Below are 18,700 nucleotides of genomic sequence, written 5' to 3'. Positions count from 1 at the left end.
TGAGACAAAAAGCCACTGAGCCAGGCTTCAAATCAAATCTGTATTAATGATTACCCAGTGTTGCCTCCCATATTGTAGCTCCTGGCCAGGTGCAGTAGCTCACACCTGTAATCCCAGCACTTTTGGGGGCTGGGTGAATCACCTAAGGTTAGGAGTTTGAGACCAGCCTGACCAACATGGTGAATCCCCAGCTCTACCAAAAATACAAAAATTAGCCAGGCGTGGTGGTTGTGCACCTGTAATCCCAGCTGCTCAGGAAGCTGAGGCAGGAGAATCACTTGAACCTGGGAGGCAGAGGTTGCAGCGAACTGAGATCACACCATTGCATTCCAGCCTGAGTGACAAGAGCAAAACTCTGTTTCAAAACAAAAACAAAAGACAAAAAAAATAGCTCCCGATGAGAAGTTAGAAGGATAAAAACTATATTCATTGTCAAACATTTTAGTGTCCAAAAGATTCAAAGCATTGCCCAGCCATATACTAGGTTAGAAAATGAAATTGCCTCTTAAATTATGTGCCTTCATTCTCCTTTTAATTCTAGGATGGCCCTGCCACTGTGCTCACTTCTGTGAAGAAGAAAGTGAAGAATGTGGGGATTTTCCTAAAGGTAGGAAGAAGATAGATGAGTAGTATAGGATGTTTAGGTTATAAAGAAGTTAAATAACATTGGCTAAAACAATTAAAATTTCAGTTCTTGGCCGTGCGCAGTGGCTCATGCCTGTAATCCCAGCACTTTGGGAGGCCAAGGTGGGCAGATAACCTGAGGTCGAGTTCAAGACCAGCCTGGCCAACATGAAGAAACCCTGTCTCTACTAAAAATACAAAAAAATTAGGCAGGCATTGTGGCGGTTGCCTATGATTCCAGCTACTTGGGAGGCTGAGGCAAGATAATCGCTGGAACCTGGGAGTCGGAGATTGCAGTGAGCCGAGATTGCGCTATTGCATTCCAGCCTGGGTGACAGAGCAGGACTCTGTCTCAAAAAAAAAAAAAAAAAAATTCATTCTTTGATATTGACTTTTTCCATAGAATGAAGATGAGGAAGAAGAAGAGGAGGAGAAAGATGAGGCAGAGGACCTTTTGGGAAGAGGTTCTCGAGCAGCATTACTTACGGAAAGAACAAGAGTAAGTTTACTGCTTTAAATTATATTGATCTTATAGCTATCATATGGGTCACATGTTGTGATAAATTGGATTTTCCATTCACCAGAATGAAATGACTGCAGAAGAGAAGCGAAGAGCACATCAGAAAGAACTAGCAGCTCAACTCAATGAAGAAGCAAAGAGGCGATTGACTGAACAAAAGGGAGAGCAGCAGATTCAGAAGTAAGAGTTTGCATTGAGCAGTGAGATTATCTGAAAGTTCTGTGTAACTACAAAAATTTCTCAGTTTTTTTTTAATCTCACTCCAGAGCTCGCAAATCTAATGTGTCCTATAAAAACCCATCTCTGATGCCTAAGGAACCACATATTCGGGAAATGAAGATCTACATTGATAAGAAATATGAGACTGTAATAATGCCTGTGTTTGGCATTGCAACACCTTTTCACATTGCCACTATCAAGGTACTAACATTGAATGCATCAGGTTTTATCCAAACCATTTCTTAAAATAGGAATTGTATTTGCCATAAATAATCTGCATTGATCATTGTCTCCCACAATAGGCTCCTTCAGACTCTGTTCAGTTTACTGACTTTGCTCTTATCCTGTCATTCTCTTCCCTCTTCCAGTTGTTTTCACTTAGTAGAAAGTTCAACTAGTCTAGAAACATAATTTGTCTATCTTTCTTTCAAGTTTACTTAAGCATTATTTAACTTGTAGTTGTATTCATGGTACAAGGTACTTTGAGAATTCGGAGATTTTTTGAGAGGTAAAAAAATACTTCATTTTTAAAAAGATAAATTACGTAAGTTTATTAGATTGAGATTAAGGTTAAGAGCAGTCAATTTGTAACTCCTAACTTAGTTTTAACATCTCTAAAACTACTAATATCTATTTAGGAAAGAAATCTGTTTACTATTTATGCTTTTCCTTTGAACAGAATATAAGTATGTCCGTGGAAGGAGATTATACTTACTTGCGAATCAACTTTTATTGCCCAGGCAGTGCTCTGGGCAGGAATGAAGGCAACATCTTTCCTAACCCTGAAGCGACTTTTGTCAAGGAAATGTGAGTCCCCACGAAAATAGTTATGCCCAGACCCATCCTGTCTGGAGTGGTATTCAGAAACATTTCATTCTCTGCTGCATTTTTCCCTACCTAGTAAATGGCAAAACCTTCCTCATTGATACTTGTTTCAGATTGCCTTCTTGACTTTATACTATTTTCAGGATGGTCAATATTTTATATTTACTAAACATATTTTGAGCCTGGGTAATATAGTGAGACCTTGTCTCTACTAAAAAAAAACTTGGCCGGGCACAGTGGCTCATGTCTGTAATCCCAGAACTTTGGGAGGCCAAGGCGGGTGGATCACAAGGTCGGAAGTTTGAGACCAGCCTGGCCAATATGGTGAAACCCCATCTCCACTAAAAATACATAAATTAGCTGGGTGTGGTGGCAGGTGTTGGCAATCCCAGCTACTCGGGAGGCTGAGGCAGAAGAATCGGTTGAACCCAGGAGGCAAGGTTGCAGTGAGCCAGGATCACGCCACTGCACTGCAGCCTGGGCGACAGAGCGAGACTCCGTCTCAAAAAAAAATGATCCAGGTGTGGTGGTGTGCACCCGTCATCCCAGCTACTCTGGTGGCTAAGGTGGGATGATCCCTTGAGCCTGGGAGGTCGAGGCTGCAGTAAGCCCTGATGTTGCCACTGTATTCCAGCCTGAGCGACAGAGAAGACCTTGTCTCAAAAAAAATAGTAATCATGAAAATAAGTGTTAATAATAGAACCCTCAAATAAGAAAATTGGTGCCACGTTGGATTCTACAATTTCGTGGTGTGAAATGGAATAATTTGGAGATGTTAGGCCAGATTTGAAAAATGAAAATGTGATTTCTCCCACTTCAATGGACTAGGTGTTTGTAACATTTTCCATTTAAGAAAAAGAAAGGGAATGGGCATGCATGGTGCCTCACACCTGTAATCCCTAGCACTTTGGGAGGCAGAGGCAGGCAGATCACATGAGGCCAGGAGTTTGAGACCATCCTGGTCAACATGGCAAAACTGTATTTGCTAAAAATAACAAAAATTAGCTGAGCATGGTGGTATGTACCTGTAATCCCGGCTACTTGGTAGGCTGACATGGGAGGATGGCTTGAACCCAGGAGGCAGAGGTTGCAGTGAGCTGAGATTGGGCCACTGTACTCCAGCCTGGGTGACAGAGCCAGACCCTCTCTCCAAAAAAAAAAAAGAAGTAGAGATTAAGATGCTTATAAGATAATCAGTACAATTTCCCTGGCCTGAAAAAGAAATGTCTATAAATGCTCCTGCTTTTCGATAGTACATACCGAGCTTCAAATATTAAGGCACCTGGTGAGCAGACAGTACCAGCCTTGAACCTTCAGAATGCTTTCCGAATTATAAAAGAAGTACAGAAACGTTATAAAACTCGAGAAGCCGAAGAGAAAGAGAAGGAGGTGAGCCTGAACACAGACAAAATATTCTTCTGCAAAGGAGGACATGTATTTTTTTGGAGACTTATAAGGATATGTGACAATTCGCTTTAATTTTCTTCCTGCTTAGGGCATTGTAAAACAAGACTCACTGGTGATCAATCTAAACCGGAGTAATCCCAAACTGAAAGATCTATACATTCGCCCCAATATTGCCCAGAAGAGGATGCAAGGCTCACTAGAGGCCCATGTCAATGGTATGGATAATCTCTCGTGTGCCTAGGCTTTGTCTTCAGGGGTACATTTGTAGGAATGACAGATCAGATAATAAAGTATGACAAGGAGTCATCGGCCAGTTAGCTGAGTTGGCTAGAGCATGGTGCCAATAAGGTACGACAAGGAAATGCTGGGAGGAATCTTACACTGCTGTATGGCCAGAAGGAAAGGAAAGCTCTATACAGTTGTTCCTGTGTCCTCTGACCATGTTCAAATCAGCCAGAAGAGTTGCAGTGCCTTCTGGCCTAACGTAACTATACTGCTTGACATTTCTTCATTCTTTTCCCCAGGCTTCCGCTTCACATCTGTTCGAGGAGACAAAGTGGATATATTGTACAATAATATTAAGCATGCTTTGTTCCAGCCCTGTGATGGAGAAATGATTATTGTCCTGCACTTTCACCTCAAGGTATACCTTTCTACTTAACTAGCTATAAGCTCTTGGGCAAGACACTTCATTTCTCTCAGCTTCTTTCCTATAAAATAGTGATGAAAAAGTCACCTTTCACATAAGAACATTAAGATGGTTAAATGAAATAATGCCTTTAATGGCCACAAGGCCTAGCATCTAGAAGGTGCTCATAAGCATGTTTGTTCCTTTGGTGTGTTATGCAATGGCCAGCAAAATATACGAGATCTCCAAATTTCTATTTCTAAAATAAATAGGTTTTGCTTTAGATAAAATTTGTTACCAGCATAATTTCCAAAGTTACTATAATAAGTAAGAGCACTTTTTAAAATATACACTGTTTTACATTCCCAAGCATCATTATTTGTGATGACACTAGGGATGGTTTAATTATCTTTGTATGCATGCTGTGGAGGCCCAAGTTTGGATCACTGCCATTTCCATCACAGATACTTTTGTGTTTCTGACTTCTGTCTTCTTTCTGCTTTATGCCGGCAGAATGCCATCATGTTTGGGAAGAAGCGGCACACAGATGTGCAGTTCTACACAGAAGTCGGAGAGATAACCACGGACTTGGGGAAACATCAACATATGCATGACCGAGATGACCTCTATGCTGAGCAGGTCTGTGAAATTTAGTATAGTATTTGCAGGATAGTGAGGGAGGATGAGGCCAAATCCAAGTTCAGGGATTGTATTTTATAAACAACCCTGAGCTGGGCATGGTAGCTCATGCCTGTAATCCCAACACTTTGGGAGGCCAACACAGGTGGATCACCTGAGGGTCAGGAGTTCCAAGACCAGCCTGACCAACATGGTGAAACCCCATCTCTACTAAAAAATATAAAAATTAGTTGGGCGTGGTGGTTGGTGTGCACCTGTAGTCCCAACTATTTGGGAGGCTGGGGCAGGAGAATTGAACCCAAGAGGCAGAGGATGCAGTGAGCCGAGATAGCTCAGTGCACTCCATCCTGGGCGATAGAGCAAGACTCCATCTCAAAAAATAAACAACCCTGGATCTTTTTGTGCAGAGCAACTCAAGTATCTGCTGAGATGGTGTATTACAATAGTTTAGGCTTAGGTTGCAGACTCAGCTTGACAGTTAATGGCATGGTGGCCTTAAATAAGGAATATGTACATGTTAGTTCCATAGTTATGAGAACTTCAGGGATGAACTATGTAGCAAACCACCATGGTGCGTGTTTACTTATGTAACAAACCTGCACATCCTGCATATGTACCCCTGAACTTAAAAGTTGGAATTTTTGTTTTAAAGCACAAAAGCACTTCAGACTTGAAGGGAGTTACTAAAATGTGATGGCTATATTTGATATTTTTTTCTTCTACAGATGGAACGAGAAATGAGGCACAAACTGAAGACAGCCTTTAAAAATTTCATTGAGAAAGTAGAGGCTCTAACTAAGGAGGAACTGGAATTTGAAGTGCCTTTTAGAGACTTGGGGTAACGTATCTTATCTTCTTTTTGACCTGAAGTTTCACTGGTCTGCCTTTTGGTACAATAAATTCTTCTTCCTTTAATAATAATTTAAGATATTATGTCCTTTCTTCCTATGACTAGTAATCTTTGAGACATCCATTTCTTCTTCAGAATGTTAAAGGGTTTAAGTCAGTGGCTAACTCTAAGAGCCTTCCTCTGGAGATGAGTCTCCAGTGGGTATGCTGGAGCTGTTTGGAATGGGGAGAGGGAAGAAATTTGTCTGTTGTGGCAGCAGCAGTCTCTCTTGTGATAAGCTCAGTCTTAAAATTTCTCTCTTCCAGATTTAATGGAGCTCCCTATAGGAGTACCTGCCTCCTTCAGCCCACTAGTAGTGCACTGGTAAATGCTACAGAATGGGTGAGTGTTTCTTACCTCCATTTAGTAAGAAATTAAAGGATAAATGTTTTTTATTCTAATTATTGTGATTTTCATTTTCGATATTTACTTAGACTTAAAACTCATTGAACAAATGACACTTATTCTCCCCACCCCCAAGACAGAGTTTTGCTCTTGTTGCCCAGGCTGGAGCGCCAGCTAGACTCACAGCAACGTCCGCCTCCCGGGTTCAAGCGAATCTCCTGCCTCAACCTCCAAGTAGCTGGGATCACCGGCATGCGCCACTGCCTGGCTAATTTTGTATTTTTATTAGAGACAGGGTTTCTCCATATTGGTCAGGCTGGTCTCAAACTCCCGACCTCAGGTGATCCACCTGCCTTTGCCTCCCAGAATGCTAGGAGTACAGGCTTGAGCCACCGTACCTGGCCAAGTGATACTTAAAAAGTCTCTTTAGGGCAGGCATGATGGCTCACACCTATAATCCCAGCACTTTGAGAGGCCAAGGTGGGAGGAACAGTTGAGGCCAGGAGTTCAAAACCAGTCTGGGCAACACAACAAGAACTTTTTTTTTTTTTTGGATAATGTCTTTTTAAATAGTTTCTTTTAAATAATTCACATAGTTTCCTCGAATTTCTTCTCCTTGAAGGATGATTTTGATCTTGTAGATCCTAATACTGTGGATTCTTAGTATATTATACTGCTTCAGTCTTTCAATAAAGCCCATAAAACAGCTTAGTTGTCTTTTGTATAATGATTTAGATCATGAAAGTTACTTGAAATATTGCTTTGGAGGAAATATTTATATGCTAATGATTCCGTTTCTTTCTGACAGCCACCTTTTGTGGTGACGTTGGATGAAGTGGAGCTGATTCACTTTGAGCGGGTCCAGTTTCACCTGAAGAACTTTGATATGGTAATTGTCTACAAGGATTACAGCAAGAAAGTGACTATGATCAATGCCATTCCTGTAGCCTCTCTTGACCCCATCAAGGAATGGTTGAAGTAAGTAAATTGGCCATCAGTCTCCTATTTATCCCATGAACCCTGTATTATAGAATTCAAGTGTGGTATGTTGTGCATTAAAATCTATAGATACACTTAAGGTGAGACTGCCTTTTATTTGTTATAGACCAAGACTTGAAAACTTGAGATCTATTAGATAATGGAGCTGTTCACTTTTTCCTGATTCCCAAAAATAGTTTATGTACCCTTAAAATAAAAATCTAAGGTTTTTTTAAATTATCATTGTTACCCAGGCTGGTCTCAAACTCCTTGGTTCAAGTAATCCTTCCACCTCGGCCTCCCAGTGTACTGAGATTACAGGCATGAGCCATTGCACCCAGCCAATGTGGAGCATATTTACAATAGCTTTTTTTTTTTTTTTTGGAGAAAGAGTCTCACTCTGTCACCAGGCTGGAGTGCAGTGACGCAATCTTGGCTCATTACAACCTCTGCAGTCTGCAACCTCCCCCTCCTGGGTTCAAGCAAGTTTGTTTCCTTCTTTCAGGAGTTATGGTCTTGTGCTGCTTGGTATCCAGTGTTTGAAAACTGTTGTTTCGTATTTTGTTTTGTAGTTGTTTAAGGTGGTAAGGTAAACCTAGTTGTTGTTACTCCATCATGACTAGAAGCAGAAGTTTCCATGTATGTTGTCTAAAGTGGATTTTTGCCAGTGGTGATCTCAGGCAGTTTTATGGTTGATTGTTGTTATCCTTACTACTGTCATTTCTTTAGTGACAATAGTGCCACCACGCCAGTTTTTTCTTCTTCTTCACCCACTCTGATTCACCTGTCCTCAGCAGAAGTTAATTAAGAGAAAGTCATTTGAGCGTTTTCTAAATACAGGGCACTTTAGGTACTGGGAAAAAAAGTCATTCCTACCTTCATATAGATATTGCATCAAGTAAACAACACATAGGAAAGCAGTGGAAGGTTGAAGGAAGGCAAGAGCCATTGAAAATTGTTTTTTTTTTTTTTGAGATGGAGTCTTGCTCTGTCATCTGGCCTGGAGTGCAGTGGTGCAATCTCGGCTCACTGCAACCTGTGCCTCCCGGGTTCAAGTGATTCTCCTGCCTCAGCCTTCTGAGTAGCTGGGACTACAGGCCCATGCCACCACACCCGGCTAATTTTTTGTATTTTTAGTAGAGATGGGATTTCACCGTGTTAGCCAGGATGGTCTCGATCTCCTGACCTCGTGATCTACCCACCTCGACCTCCCAAAGTGCTGGGGTTACAGGCGTGAGTCACCACACTCAGCTGGAAATTGTCCATATTTCTTAACTATAGTAGTGAAAAATAGAATCACAGAAGCGGTCATGAGTTACGACTACTGGGAAATAAGAATGGAATCAGTGACAGAGGGAAAAGCATGGGTGAATAGGAGAGAAGACTAAGTGAAGAGTAGGGAAGTTGGTGTTTAAGGAAGAAAATGGGAGAGGATAAGCTCTGACTTGGGTGAAGGACAAAGCTTGCTTCAGTTGGAATGCTGGTCTGTTGTGAGGGCAAGTGCTCTAGGAGATCAAAGAGCAGCTCTGGTGGCATAGTACAAAGAATATCTGCTTCCAGGCTGGGCACGGTGGCTCACACTTGTAATCCCAGCGCTTTGGGAGGCTGAGGCATGTGGGTCACCTGAAGTGAGAAGTTCTAGACCAGCCCCACAAACATGGCAAAACCCTGTCTCTACTAAAAATACAAAAATTAGCCAGGTATGGTGGCATGTACCTGTAATCCCAGGTGCTCAGGAGGCTGAGGCAGGATAATCACTTGAACCTAGGAGGCAGAGGTTGCAGTGAGCCAAGATTGTACCACTGCTCTCCAGCCTGGGTGACAGAGCAAGACACTGTGTCAAAAAAAAAAAAAAATCTGCTCCCAGATGTTTGAATACAGAAAATACGGAAGATTGATTTGTCATGTCATTTCTCTTAGTTCCTGCGACCTGAAGTACACAGAAGGAGTACAGTCCCTCAACTGGACTAAAATCATGAAGACCATTGTTGATGATCCCGAGGGCTTCTTTGAACAAGGTGGCTGGTCTTTTCTGGAGCCTGAGGGTGAGGTGCGTGAGTGTGGGGTTTCTTTTCTGGTACATAGTGTTGCTCACTATCATTTGGTCAGTTAGAATGGCATATAAATAGCACATAAGGGGCTAGGCCATCTGGGAGAGGTTCTGAACACAACTTGATATTGTTTCTTCAAATTAGTTTTACAGGTAAATGATAAATTGATTATGCAGTGGTAGCTCCTGACAAGATTTTATTGAAACTACAAAAACTTTTCAATTTCTTAGTATTTAGGGAAAAAGTTCTTCTGGACATTTTACAAAAATTATTTTCTAAAAAATGGTCCACTTGACGTCTGTGTGATACATTAATACAGAAAGTCTTTGTTGTTAATTTCCCTAGGTAAGGGAAGCTAAAGTGAATTTTTCAGAAATAAAATAGTAAAATAATTGTACCTGACCACTGATTTTAAACAAGTCATTTTGTCTCTTGATCACTCAGTTTTGTGCTGTTTCCTTCATGTAAATGCTGGTATACTGTGTGGGCTGAATTAATTCATCAAGTTAATAAGGTAAATATGTATATTATGCCCTGACTCACCAGGGGAGTGATGCTGAGGAAGGGGATTCAGAGTCTGAAATTGAAGATGAGACTTTTAATCCTTCAGAAGATGATTATGAAGAGGAAGAGGAGGACAGTGATGAAGATTATTCATCAGAAGCAGAAGAGTCAGGTTAGTCTTATAAAGAAAAGTTCATCCTGGCATCTTAATATATCATTTCTGAAAACTACTTTTTTTTAGACTAAGAGAACTCTGTCATTCCATTTCATTCCTGGATGATGACTAATGCTTAATCAATTTTCTTCCAGACTATTCTAAGGAATCATTGGGTAGTGAAGAAGAGAGTGGAAAGGATTGGGATGAACTGGAGGAAGAAGCCCGAAAAGGTGTTCAAAAATCTGTTTTTATTCTGTTTGTCTACACACAAATTTCTAACACATTTCAGTATTTTGAGGGGTTAGTATTGATGGCCTAATGAGAGTAACAAAAGAATACTATAAAACTGATCTCGAGCCACAGATACAACTTTGAAGGAGAAAATGAGGTCTGGAATTTGTCCATACTCCCCAGTGGGTAGTGCTCAGCCTAACTGCTGTTTTCATCTGCCCAAGCCCCCATCTTGCCTATAGCCTTGATAGCCACGTAGTCATGTAAGACTCAAGAATTAGCTTACTCAGTTTACAAACCTAAATCCTTTCATTTTCTAGGCTTCTTCCAGGTTAGGAATGTCTTTATAATGCTAATCTAGTACTTTGAAACCAAACCCCAAACAAAAGTTTAAAGCTAGAAAGAAAATATTTGCTGTGCTCCAAGCACTGGGAATAGGTACTTCTCATAGGTTTTTATTTAACCCTTAAATAATTCTTCCTTTTGTAAATAAACCAGGGCTTAGAAAGTATTTGCCCAAGATCACAACTAGTGACTTAATAAAGATTAAAACTTGAGTCTAATTCCAAAATATATTCTGTTATCTCATGTTATCCAGTAACATTAGGTACCTAAAGTTTACGTATCGCTAACTAATAATCCCTCTTCTATTTAGCGGACCGAGAAAGTCGTTACGAGGAAGAAGAAGAACAGAGTCGAAGTATGAGCCGGAAGAGGAAGGCATCTGTGCACAGTTCGGGCCGTGGCTCTAACCGTGGTTCCAGACACAGCTCTGCACCCCCCAAGAAAAAGAGGAAGTAACTTCTGAACTTTGGCCCTGTGCTCCATTCTTCCTCCAGTCAACCCCTGAAAATTTTACATGACATAGAAACTGTATTTTTCCTTTTGTTTTCATTTGAAGTTTTGCCATTTGTGTTTATGGGTTTAGGGGGCCATTTGTGTGGACCAATCTACTCGGGGAATTCCAGGCCCACCAGGACACGTGCCAGTGGCCCCATTCAGATGGCAAGGGAAGAGGTGTTCTTGAAGACAGGAGGAGGATCCCGCTGTTAATAAATATTGTTTCATTCTTCTCTCTTCCTGTCACCTTCTGCCAGGACTGCGATGGCTTTTGACATCTTATGTGGTGTCTCAAAGCTGTATTTCCAAGACAGTGGTACGAGGTGACTCTTAATTACTTGTATCATGGTTCTTGACCAGCACATTGAATCTTCCATCTTACCCTTCTGCCATGACCTTCCTCACATCTCTAAGTTTTATCTTTGCAATACTCAAGATTCTTGGAAATTTGCTGACATTTGCGATAATCCATACAACTTGAGCTAGTGAGGCAGACTGGGCTGGTGCCTTCATCCGAGTTTTTCTGCTTTCTTACCTCATGCAGATTCTGAGGTATTTCTGCTGCCTCGAAGACATAAGAAAGATGCAGTGATACTCCCTGGCTTGGTTATTTTCTCCATACAAATGCACACATGGTACAATGATAGAAGGCAAAATTACCACTGTCTTTTTTTTGTTATATATAAGGAAGAATGGTTGTTCCTCATATACTGCGTCTAGTGAAATCTAGAGGAAAGCTCAAAGGAGTCAACATTTAGATCTGGAAGGGGCAAATCATGCCTTGGGCCTAGAATACCCTGATGAGAAAAGAGAAGAGGAAGGGAGGCCATATCTACAACACAGCCTCTCAGCACTGCCGCTCCTTATTTTAACTTGTCTTGCATTGTCACAGTTTCTGTTGAACAGCTTTTCAAGTATTTGGGGAGTTTATCTTGCCATCCTCCCCTTCTGGTTCTCTGCACCCACCTGTCCCACTGCAGTTCCTTCCATGCTCTGACTTTAAGAGAAGAAGTGGGGAGGGGTCCCGGATTTTATGTTTGTTTTTTTCTCCTTAGCAGTAGGACTTGATATTTTCAATTTTGGAAGAACTAAAAGATGAATAAACTGGGTTTTTTTTGTTGTTGTTGTTTGTTTTTGTAAATTCACCTTTTGTGATCATTCTTTTTCATCTCCTGAAAGCAAGCCTGCTTCTTGCCTGGTAAAGTGCTAAGGCATTAAAGAAAAATGCCTTTAGCTAGCTAGCGACACAAAAGAAACTTTGACCATTCTGAACTTTTATCATTAGGTTGAAAGATACTAGACATCACAGTAAAACAAATTCATGTTGTAGCAAGTTACTTTATGAGACTTTACTATGGTTCCCTCAGAGATCTGAATAGCACTTGTTTCTTCATGAAAACAAATCTTCAGTCATCTCCTTGTAAATAGCATGGAGGGCAGCAGCTGCTTGAAGGGAAACCTTCAGCCTTCCTATTGGGGTGGCCAGATCTTCAGGGTTAACAACTGTTGGAAAAGGTAGGGTGGGGGGAATGTCAGGCAGCAGTATCACTCAGTTAAACACTTTGGGATATTTGTCAGGTTAAGTACTGGAGATACTAAATGAATGAATAGTGGAGGAAAAAGGGGTCATTGCAACAGTGTGTGTAGGTGCTGTAATAAAGCACAAGGTAAACCTACACCAGAATGGACAAATTGGAAAAGGATTTCTGAAGATAATTCATGAGCTAAGCGTTTAGAAAGTAAAAGACACTTAATCTATCAAGATACGAGAATGTGTTTGGAAAACTGCAAGGAGTGGCAGGAATGAGCCTGTACAGGCCACATAACAGCCTTGTCTGGGAATGGTGATTTCAACTGAAAATACCAGAAGTGATTGTTCTTATGTGGAGGGCTTGAAAAATGACTACTGTTTGGATAATACAGTCAAAGAGGACACAAGTTAAACCAGGGAGAGTAGTTAGGATATTGCAGTAATTCAGGGGAAGGGGAGTAATGGATGAAAGTCTGAAGTATAATGGAGAGGTGGGGACAGATTCAAAACATTTAAGAAGTGTAAACAGTTTTTGTGATTGGAGTGAGGAATAGCTTGGAATCAAGGATAGCCATTCTAATTTGGATAACAAAATAGTTGGGTAAGAGGGAATACAAGGTACAAAGTTGTAATCAAGGGATTTTGAGGTACCAAGGGGACATAGGAAATACAAGTAGTGACATCTAGTCTGCGCTAAGTCTAGATTGTATTTAGAATCTGGTCTAGAAACCTAGATTTGAGATTATTTCTAGACTACAAAACTCAGTGGATATAATCAGGAAGAAGGTATATATAGAGAAAAAAGAATTCAATGATGACAATCCAAAATTTGAAGAACAGACAAGAAAGAAACCTACAAAGGAAACAGAACACCCAGAGAGTGATAGTCAAAATTTCTAACCAGGTGCAGTGGCTTATGCCTGTACAAATCCCACCACTTTGGGAGGCTGAGGCAGGCAGATAACTGACTTCAGGAGTTCGACCAGCCTGGCCAACACGGTGAAACCCAGTTTCTACTGAAAAACACAAAAATTAGCTGGGTATGGTGGCACATGCCTGTAATTCCAGATACTTGAGAGGCTGAGACTGGGAGAATTGCTTGAACCTGGGAGGCGAGGCTGCAGTGAGCCGAGATCAAAAGACTGCACCCCAGCTTGGGAAACATCGAGACGCTCAAAGATATAAAAAAATTTGAGGCCGGGCGCGGTGGCTCAAGCCTGTAATCCCAGCACTTTGGGAGGCCGAGGCGGGTGGATCACAAGGTCAAGAGATCGAGACCATCCTGGTCAACATGGTGAAACCCCGTCTCTACTAAAACTACAAAAAATTTAGCTGGGCATGGTGGCACGTGTCTGTAATCCCAGCCACTCAGGAGGCTGAGGCAGGAGAATTGCCTGAACCCAGGAGGCGGAGGTTGCGGTGAGCCGAGATCGCGCCATTGCACTCCAGCCTGGGTAACAAGAGCGAAACTCCGTCTCAAAAAAAAAAAAAAAAAAAAAAAATTTGAAGACAGTCATGAGATTTGGCAATTAGGAAAACTGATAAGAATTCCGTAAAGTAGGCCGGGCGTGGTGGTGGCTCACACCTGTAATCCAAGCACTTTGGAGGCCAAGGTGGGCGGATCACCTGAGGTCAGGAATTCAAGACCAGCCTGACCAACATGTTGAAACCCCGCCATAAAAAAAAAAAAAAAAAAAGAATTCCGTAAAGTAGAATGGAAACAGTCTTACTGGAGGGAAATTGCAGGAGGTAGTGAAATACAGGCAAAGCCAGGCCCAGTGGCTCTCACCTGTAATCCTAGCACTTTGGGAGGCCAAGGCAGGAGGATCACCTGAGGTCAGGACTTCAAGACCAACCTGACCAACATGGAGAAACCCCGTCTCTACCAAAAATACAAAATTAGCCAGTCGTGGTGGCACATGCCTGTAATCCCAGCTACACAAGAGACTGAGGCATGAGAATTGCTTGAACCTGGGAGGCAGAGGTTGCAGTGAGCTGAGATTGTGCCACTGTACTCCAGCCTGAGCAACAGACTCCATCTCAAAAAAAAAAAAAAGACTGAGTGCATGATGACACAAAGAATGGGCGTCAGCTGCCTATATCAACATGTTCAAGAGAGATCCAAAATTCTGATATATAAATTTGAAATGAAAAGAACTTATCCCTTTTCTTCTTGAGATGGAGTTTCACTTTTGTTGCCCAGGCTGGAGCGCAGTGGCACAATCTCAGCTCACTGCAACTTCCACCTCTCAGGTTTAAGCAATTCTGCTGCCTCAGCCTCTGGAATAGCTGGGATTACAAGCATATGCCACCATGCCTGGCTAATTTTGTATTTTTAGTAGAGACGGGGTTTCTTCAAGCTGTTCTCAAACTCCCAACCTCAGGTGATCCATCTACCTTGGCCTCCCAAAGTGCTGGGACTACAGGCATGAGCCACTGTGCCGAGCCAAGAACTTATCTTTTTTAAAATCCCCTTTTTCAACATGGTAGATTCAAAATCAATTCTAGTTGTAATCAGGTATATGGGGGCTAAAATACAAAACTGACTACTTTAGTGCTGGATCCAGAAATAAATCCAGTTGTAGGGATAAGATTTAAATCCAGTTTGTGTCTCATCAACTTCATAGTGATAATTATGTATTGAAGGTAAAATGTAATTCATTATTAGGATGATTTCCTTAGAAATAATTAGAACTGAACATTAAAAAAAAAAAAAGTTACTCACTGTCCAGTTCTTGCTCTAGAATATCTTTTCTTGACTCCAGGATCTGCCACAGTTTAAGATATGCGTATCCTACTTCTTCACATTCTTTCTCTTCTTCATCCAGAGGATCACTAACCACTGTAAACTTTAAACTAAAAAGAAATTGCATTTAACTCAGCACTGTTGATACCATTTATGCTTCAAAAATAAAGGTAAAAGTAATCAGAAACAATACAATGTCTTCTCTGAATCACTTTTCCCTTGCCTCCATTCTACAAAATGACAATAAACAAAGTGAGGAATTGGTGTAATTTAAGTAACAGTCCTTTTAGAAGAGGAACTAAAACTCGAGATAATGTAGTTGATTCAAGTTGTCTTAAAACTATCAAGATACAATTTCCAGTAAGATGGTTCATAATTTTTTTTTTTTTAAGAGACAGTCTCATTCTGTAGCCCAGGCTGGAATGCAGTACCACAATCATAGCTCACTGCCACCAGAAATTCCTGGGCTCAAGCAAAGTTCCCACCTCAGTCTCCTGAGTAGCTAGGACTACAGGTGCGCACCACCCTGCCAAGCTAATTTTTATTTCATTTAATTTTTTATAGGGATGAGGATCTCATTATGTTGTCCAGGCTAGTCTTGAACTCCTGGCCTTGAGCAATCCTCCCACCTCAGCCTCGAGCATAGCTGGGATTAAAGGAGTGAGCCACTGTACCAGACAGCTTACAATTTAGTTGAAAGATGATACGGACAATGAAGATGTTTCACAAAAACAATAAGAAACCAATGGTATATTTAAACAAAACAAAACAGGATTATGGGAGTTAGGAGAGGCTTTTTTTTTTTTTTTTTTTGAGACAGTTCGCTTTTTTTGCCCAGGCTGTAGTGCAATGGTGCAATCATGGCTCACCGCAACCTCCGACTCCCAGGTTCAAGCAATTCTCCTGCCTCAGCCTCCTGAGTAGCTGGGACTACAGGCATGAGTCACCACACCTGGCTAATTTTGTATTTTTAGTAGAGACGGGGTTTCTTCATGTTGGTCAGGCTGGTCTCGAACTCCTGACCTCAGGTGATCCGCCTACCTCGGCCTCCCAAAGTTCTGGGATTACAAGCGTGAGCCACTGCACCCGGCCAGAAGGAGAGGCTTTAAATTTAAAGTTGGTTACCATAGCAGAGCAAAAGAAACAGAAGGAATGCATAATTGCAAAATGAGTATAAAAGATGTATTTCTTTTTTTTCCTTTTTGATTTTTTTGAGAGGGAGTCTCGCTCTATCGCCCAGGTTGGAGGGCAGTGGTGCAATCTCAGCTCACTACAATCTCCACCTCTCTAGTTCAAGCGATTCTCTGCTTCAGCCTCCTGAGTAGCTGGGATTACAGGCACCAACCACTGTACCCAGCTAATTTTTTTTTTTTTTTTTTTTTTTTGTATTTTTGATAGAGACGGAGTTTCACTATCTTGGCCAGGCTGGTCTTGAACTCCTGACCTTGTGATCTACCTGCCTCTCCCGAAGTGCTGGGATTACAGGCGTGAGCCACTGTACCTGGCCTATGTTAACCATTTTAAAGTTTATACATAATTCAATGTTTCTTAGTGTAATCACAATGTTGTGCCATCATCACCACTATCAAATTTCAGAACATTTCATTGGCCAAGTGCAATGGCTCACACATGTAATCCCAGCACTTTGGGAGACTGGGGATGTGCCCACGAGTTCAAGACCAGCCTGGGTAACATAGGGAGAGCCCATATCTCTACAAAAAAAAAAATAATAATAAAAATACAAATTAGCCAAGCACGGTGGCACACACCTATAGTCCCAGCTACTTGGAAGGCTGAGGTGAGAGGATCACTTGAGCCCAGGAGGCCGAGGATGCAGTGAGGCATGATCATGCCACTGCACCCCATCTCTAAAAGAAAAAAAGAAACGAAAAAGACACTCTGTACTTACTCACTCCCCACTCTCCTTCCCCAGCTCCTGGGAACCACGAATCCACTTTCTATCTCTCTGGATTTGCCTATTCTTGACTTTTCATATTTTTTTTAAATTTTTAAAAGCAAACATTGGTAGCTAATACAGAGTGCCAGGAATAGGACTAAAAATTCAAGCTCCTTGGCACAGAAGTAGTCATGAGTTTTGTCCCCCCACAAAAAAAAAATTCAAGCTCTTAAAAGCACAGCTACATATGATTAAACTGAAACAAAGGAATTATTTAAAAAGAATACATTCTCTTTGTTTACACAGGCAAGAAAAAAAAAAAAGGATACATTCTCTGCCCATTAGGCAATATTCATTTGTAATTATGTTTCTCTGTCCTTACTGATAACTTCAACAATGCAAAGGGATAATGCTGACTCCCTCATCCCAATTTGCACAGGAAAGGAATGATATCTAGCATTACAATGTGCCAGGCACAATACCAAGTGCTTTATGTTAACTATATTATCTCAATTTTATTCTCACCAGAGCCTTCAAATTAAGTTATATCAAAAAGATCAGGCCGGGCATAGTGGCTCAAGCCTGTAATCCCAGCACTTTGGGAGGCCAGGTGGGTGGATCACCTGAGGTCAGGAGTTCAAGACCAGCCTGACCAACACGATGAAACCCCATCTCTACTAAAAATTCCAAAGTTAGCTGGGCATGATGGTGCACTCCTGTAATCCCAGCTACTCAGGATGCTGAGGCAGGAGAATCGCCTGAACCCAGGAGGCAGAGGTTGCTGTGAGCCAAGATCGCGCCATTGCACTCCTGGCTGAGCAACAAAAGCTAAACTCCGTGTGGGGGTGGGGGTGTGAGTGGGAGTGGGGGAGCGGGAAGGAGAAAACAAAAAGATCAAGGAGCTAGTAAGTCAAAGAGTCTGGAATAAATAAAAACAAGGTTGGTCTGATTACAAAGCCTGTTCTGTCTGCTAGACCATACTGACAAAAGGAAAGCCAAAGTTATTATCAATCAAAATCTAAAATTGAGTAGAAAATAATTACCACTATAAGGGAATAAAAGAAGAGAGAGTTCTGGAAATGCTGGGAAAAAAAAAAAATGAAAGCTAAAGTTAACATTGGCACAGAAAGGAAAGGACCAAATCGCTCTCCATTTCCAAAAATTCTCAGTAAACTTATAACTGTTTAAGCCCACTGTGATACTGAAGTCAGGTTCACGGTTTATTTCAGCTGGTTTTTTTTTTTTTTTTTTTTTTTTGAGATGGGGTCTCACTCCATTACCCAGGCTAGAATGAAGTGGTTTGATCTCGGCTCACTCGATCTCAAGCAGTTCTCCTGCCTCAGCCTCCCTAGTAGCTGGGATTACAGGCATGAGTCACCATGCTCAGCTAATTTTGTATTTTCAGTACAGATGGGGTTTCTCCATGTTGGTCAGGCTGGTCTTGAACTCCCGACCTCAGGTGATCTACCTGCCTCAGCCTCCCAAAGTGCTGGGATTCCAGGAGTGAGCCACTGCACGCAGCCACCCCCACTGCCCTTCAAGCAATTCTCCTTTCTCAGCCTCCAGAGTAGCTGGGCTACAGGCACCCACCACCACACCTGGTTAATTTATATATATTTTTAATATATATATAATATATATAATATATATATTATATATATATAAATAT

At 41.4% G+C, this 18,700-nt stretch overlaps 2 protein-coding genes across 2 annotated transcripts in view; one reads left to right on the top strand and one right to left on the bottom strand.

Annotated features, from left to right (window-relative positions):
- The window catches only part of SUPT16H (SPT16 homolog, facilitates chromatin remodeling subunit), a 34,792-nt gene extending 22,809 nt beyond the window's left edge, over positions 1-11,983 (top strand). Inside the window, exons 11-26 of the mRNA XM_032272155.1 lie at positions 542-607; positions 1,028-1,123; positions 1,209-1,324; positions 1,411-1,564; positions 2,043-2,170; positions 3,442-3,577; positions 3,684-3,810; positions 4,120-4,238; positions 4,737-4,862; positions 5,588-5,700; positions 6,018-6,093; positions 6,905-7,074; positions 8,995-9,124; positions 9,672-9,801; positions 9,939-10,016; positions 10,673-11,983. Coding sequence (XP_032128046.1) covers positions 542-607; positions 1,028-1,123; positions 1,209-1,324; positions 1,411-1,564; positions 2,043-2,170; positions 3,442-3,577; positions 3,684-3,810; positions 4,120-4,238; positions 4,737-4,862; positions 5,588-5,700; positions 6,018-6,093; positions 6,905-7,074; positions 8,995-9,124; positions 9,672-9,801; positions 9,939-10,016; positions 10,673-10,818 — 1,911 coding nt within the window. The 3' untranslated portion in view covers positions 10,819-11,983. The remainder of the gene's footprint in view (positions 1-541; positions 608-1,027; positions 1,124-1,208; positions 1,325-1,410; positions 1,565-2,042; positions 2,171-3,441; positions 3,578-3,683; positions 3,811-4,119; positions 4,239-4,736; positions 4,863-5,587; positions 5,701-6,017; positions 6,094-6,904; positions 7,075-8,994; positions 9,125-9,671; positions 9,802-9,938; positions 10,017-10,672) is intronic.
- RPGRIP1 (RPGR interacting protein 1) overlaps positions 11,535-18,700 on the bottom strand; it is a gene marked incomplete at its 5' end in the record, with an annotated part of 44,516 nt that continues 37,350 nt past the window's right edge. Inside the window, 2 exons of the mRNA XM_032272156.1 lie at positions 11,535-12,360; positions 15,114-15,244. Of these exons, the coding sequence (XP_032128047.1) occupies positions 12,248-12,360; positions 15,114-15,244 (244 nt within the window). The remainder of the gene's footprint in view (positions 12,361-15,113; positions 15,245-18,700) is intronic.

This window comes from Sapajus apella, unplaced genomic scaffold (assembly GCF_009761245.1).
Source record: "Sapajus apella isolate SASKATOON/1434 unplaced genomic scaffold, GSC_monkey_1.0 scaffold311, whole genome shotgun sequence".
Classification (NCBI taxonomy): Eukaryota; Metazoa; Chordata; class Mammalia; order Primates; family Cebidae; genus Sapajus; species Sapajus apella.
The sequence above is the reverse complement of the archived record's forward strand: the minus strand, read 5'-3'. Positions and strand labels throughout refer to the sequence as shown.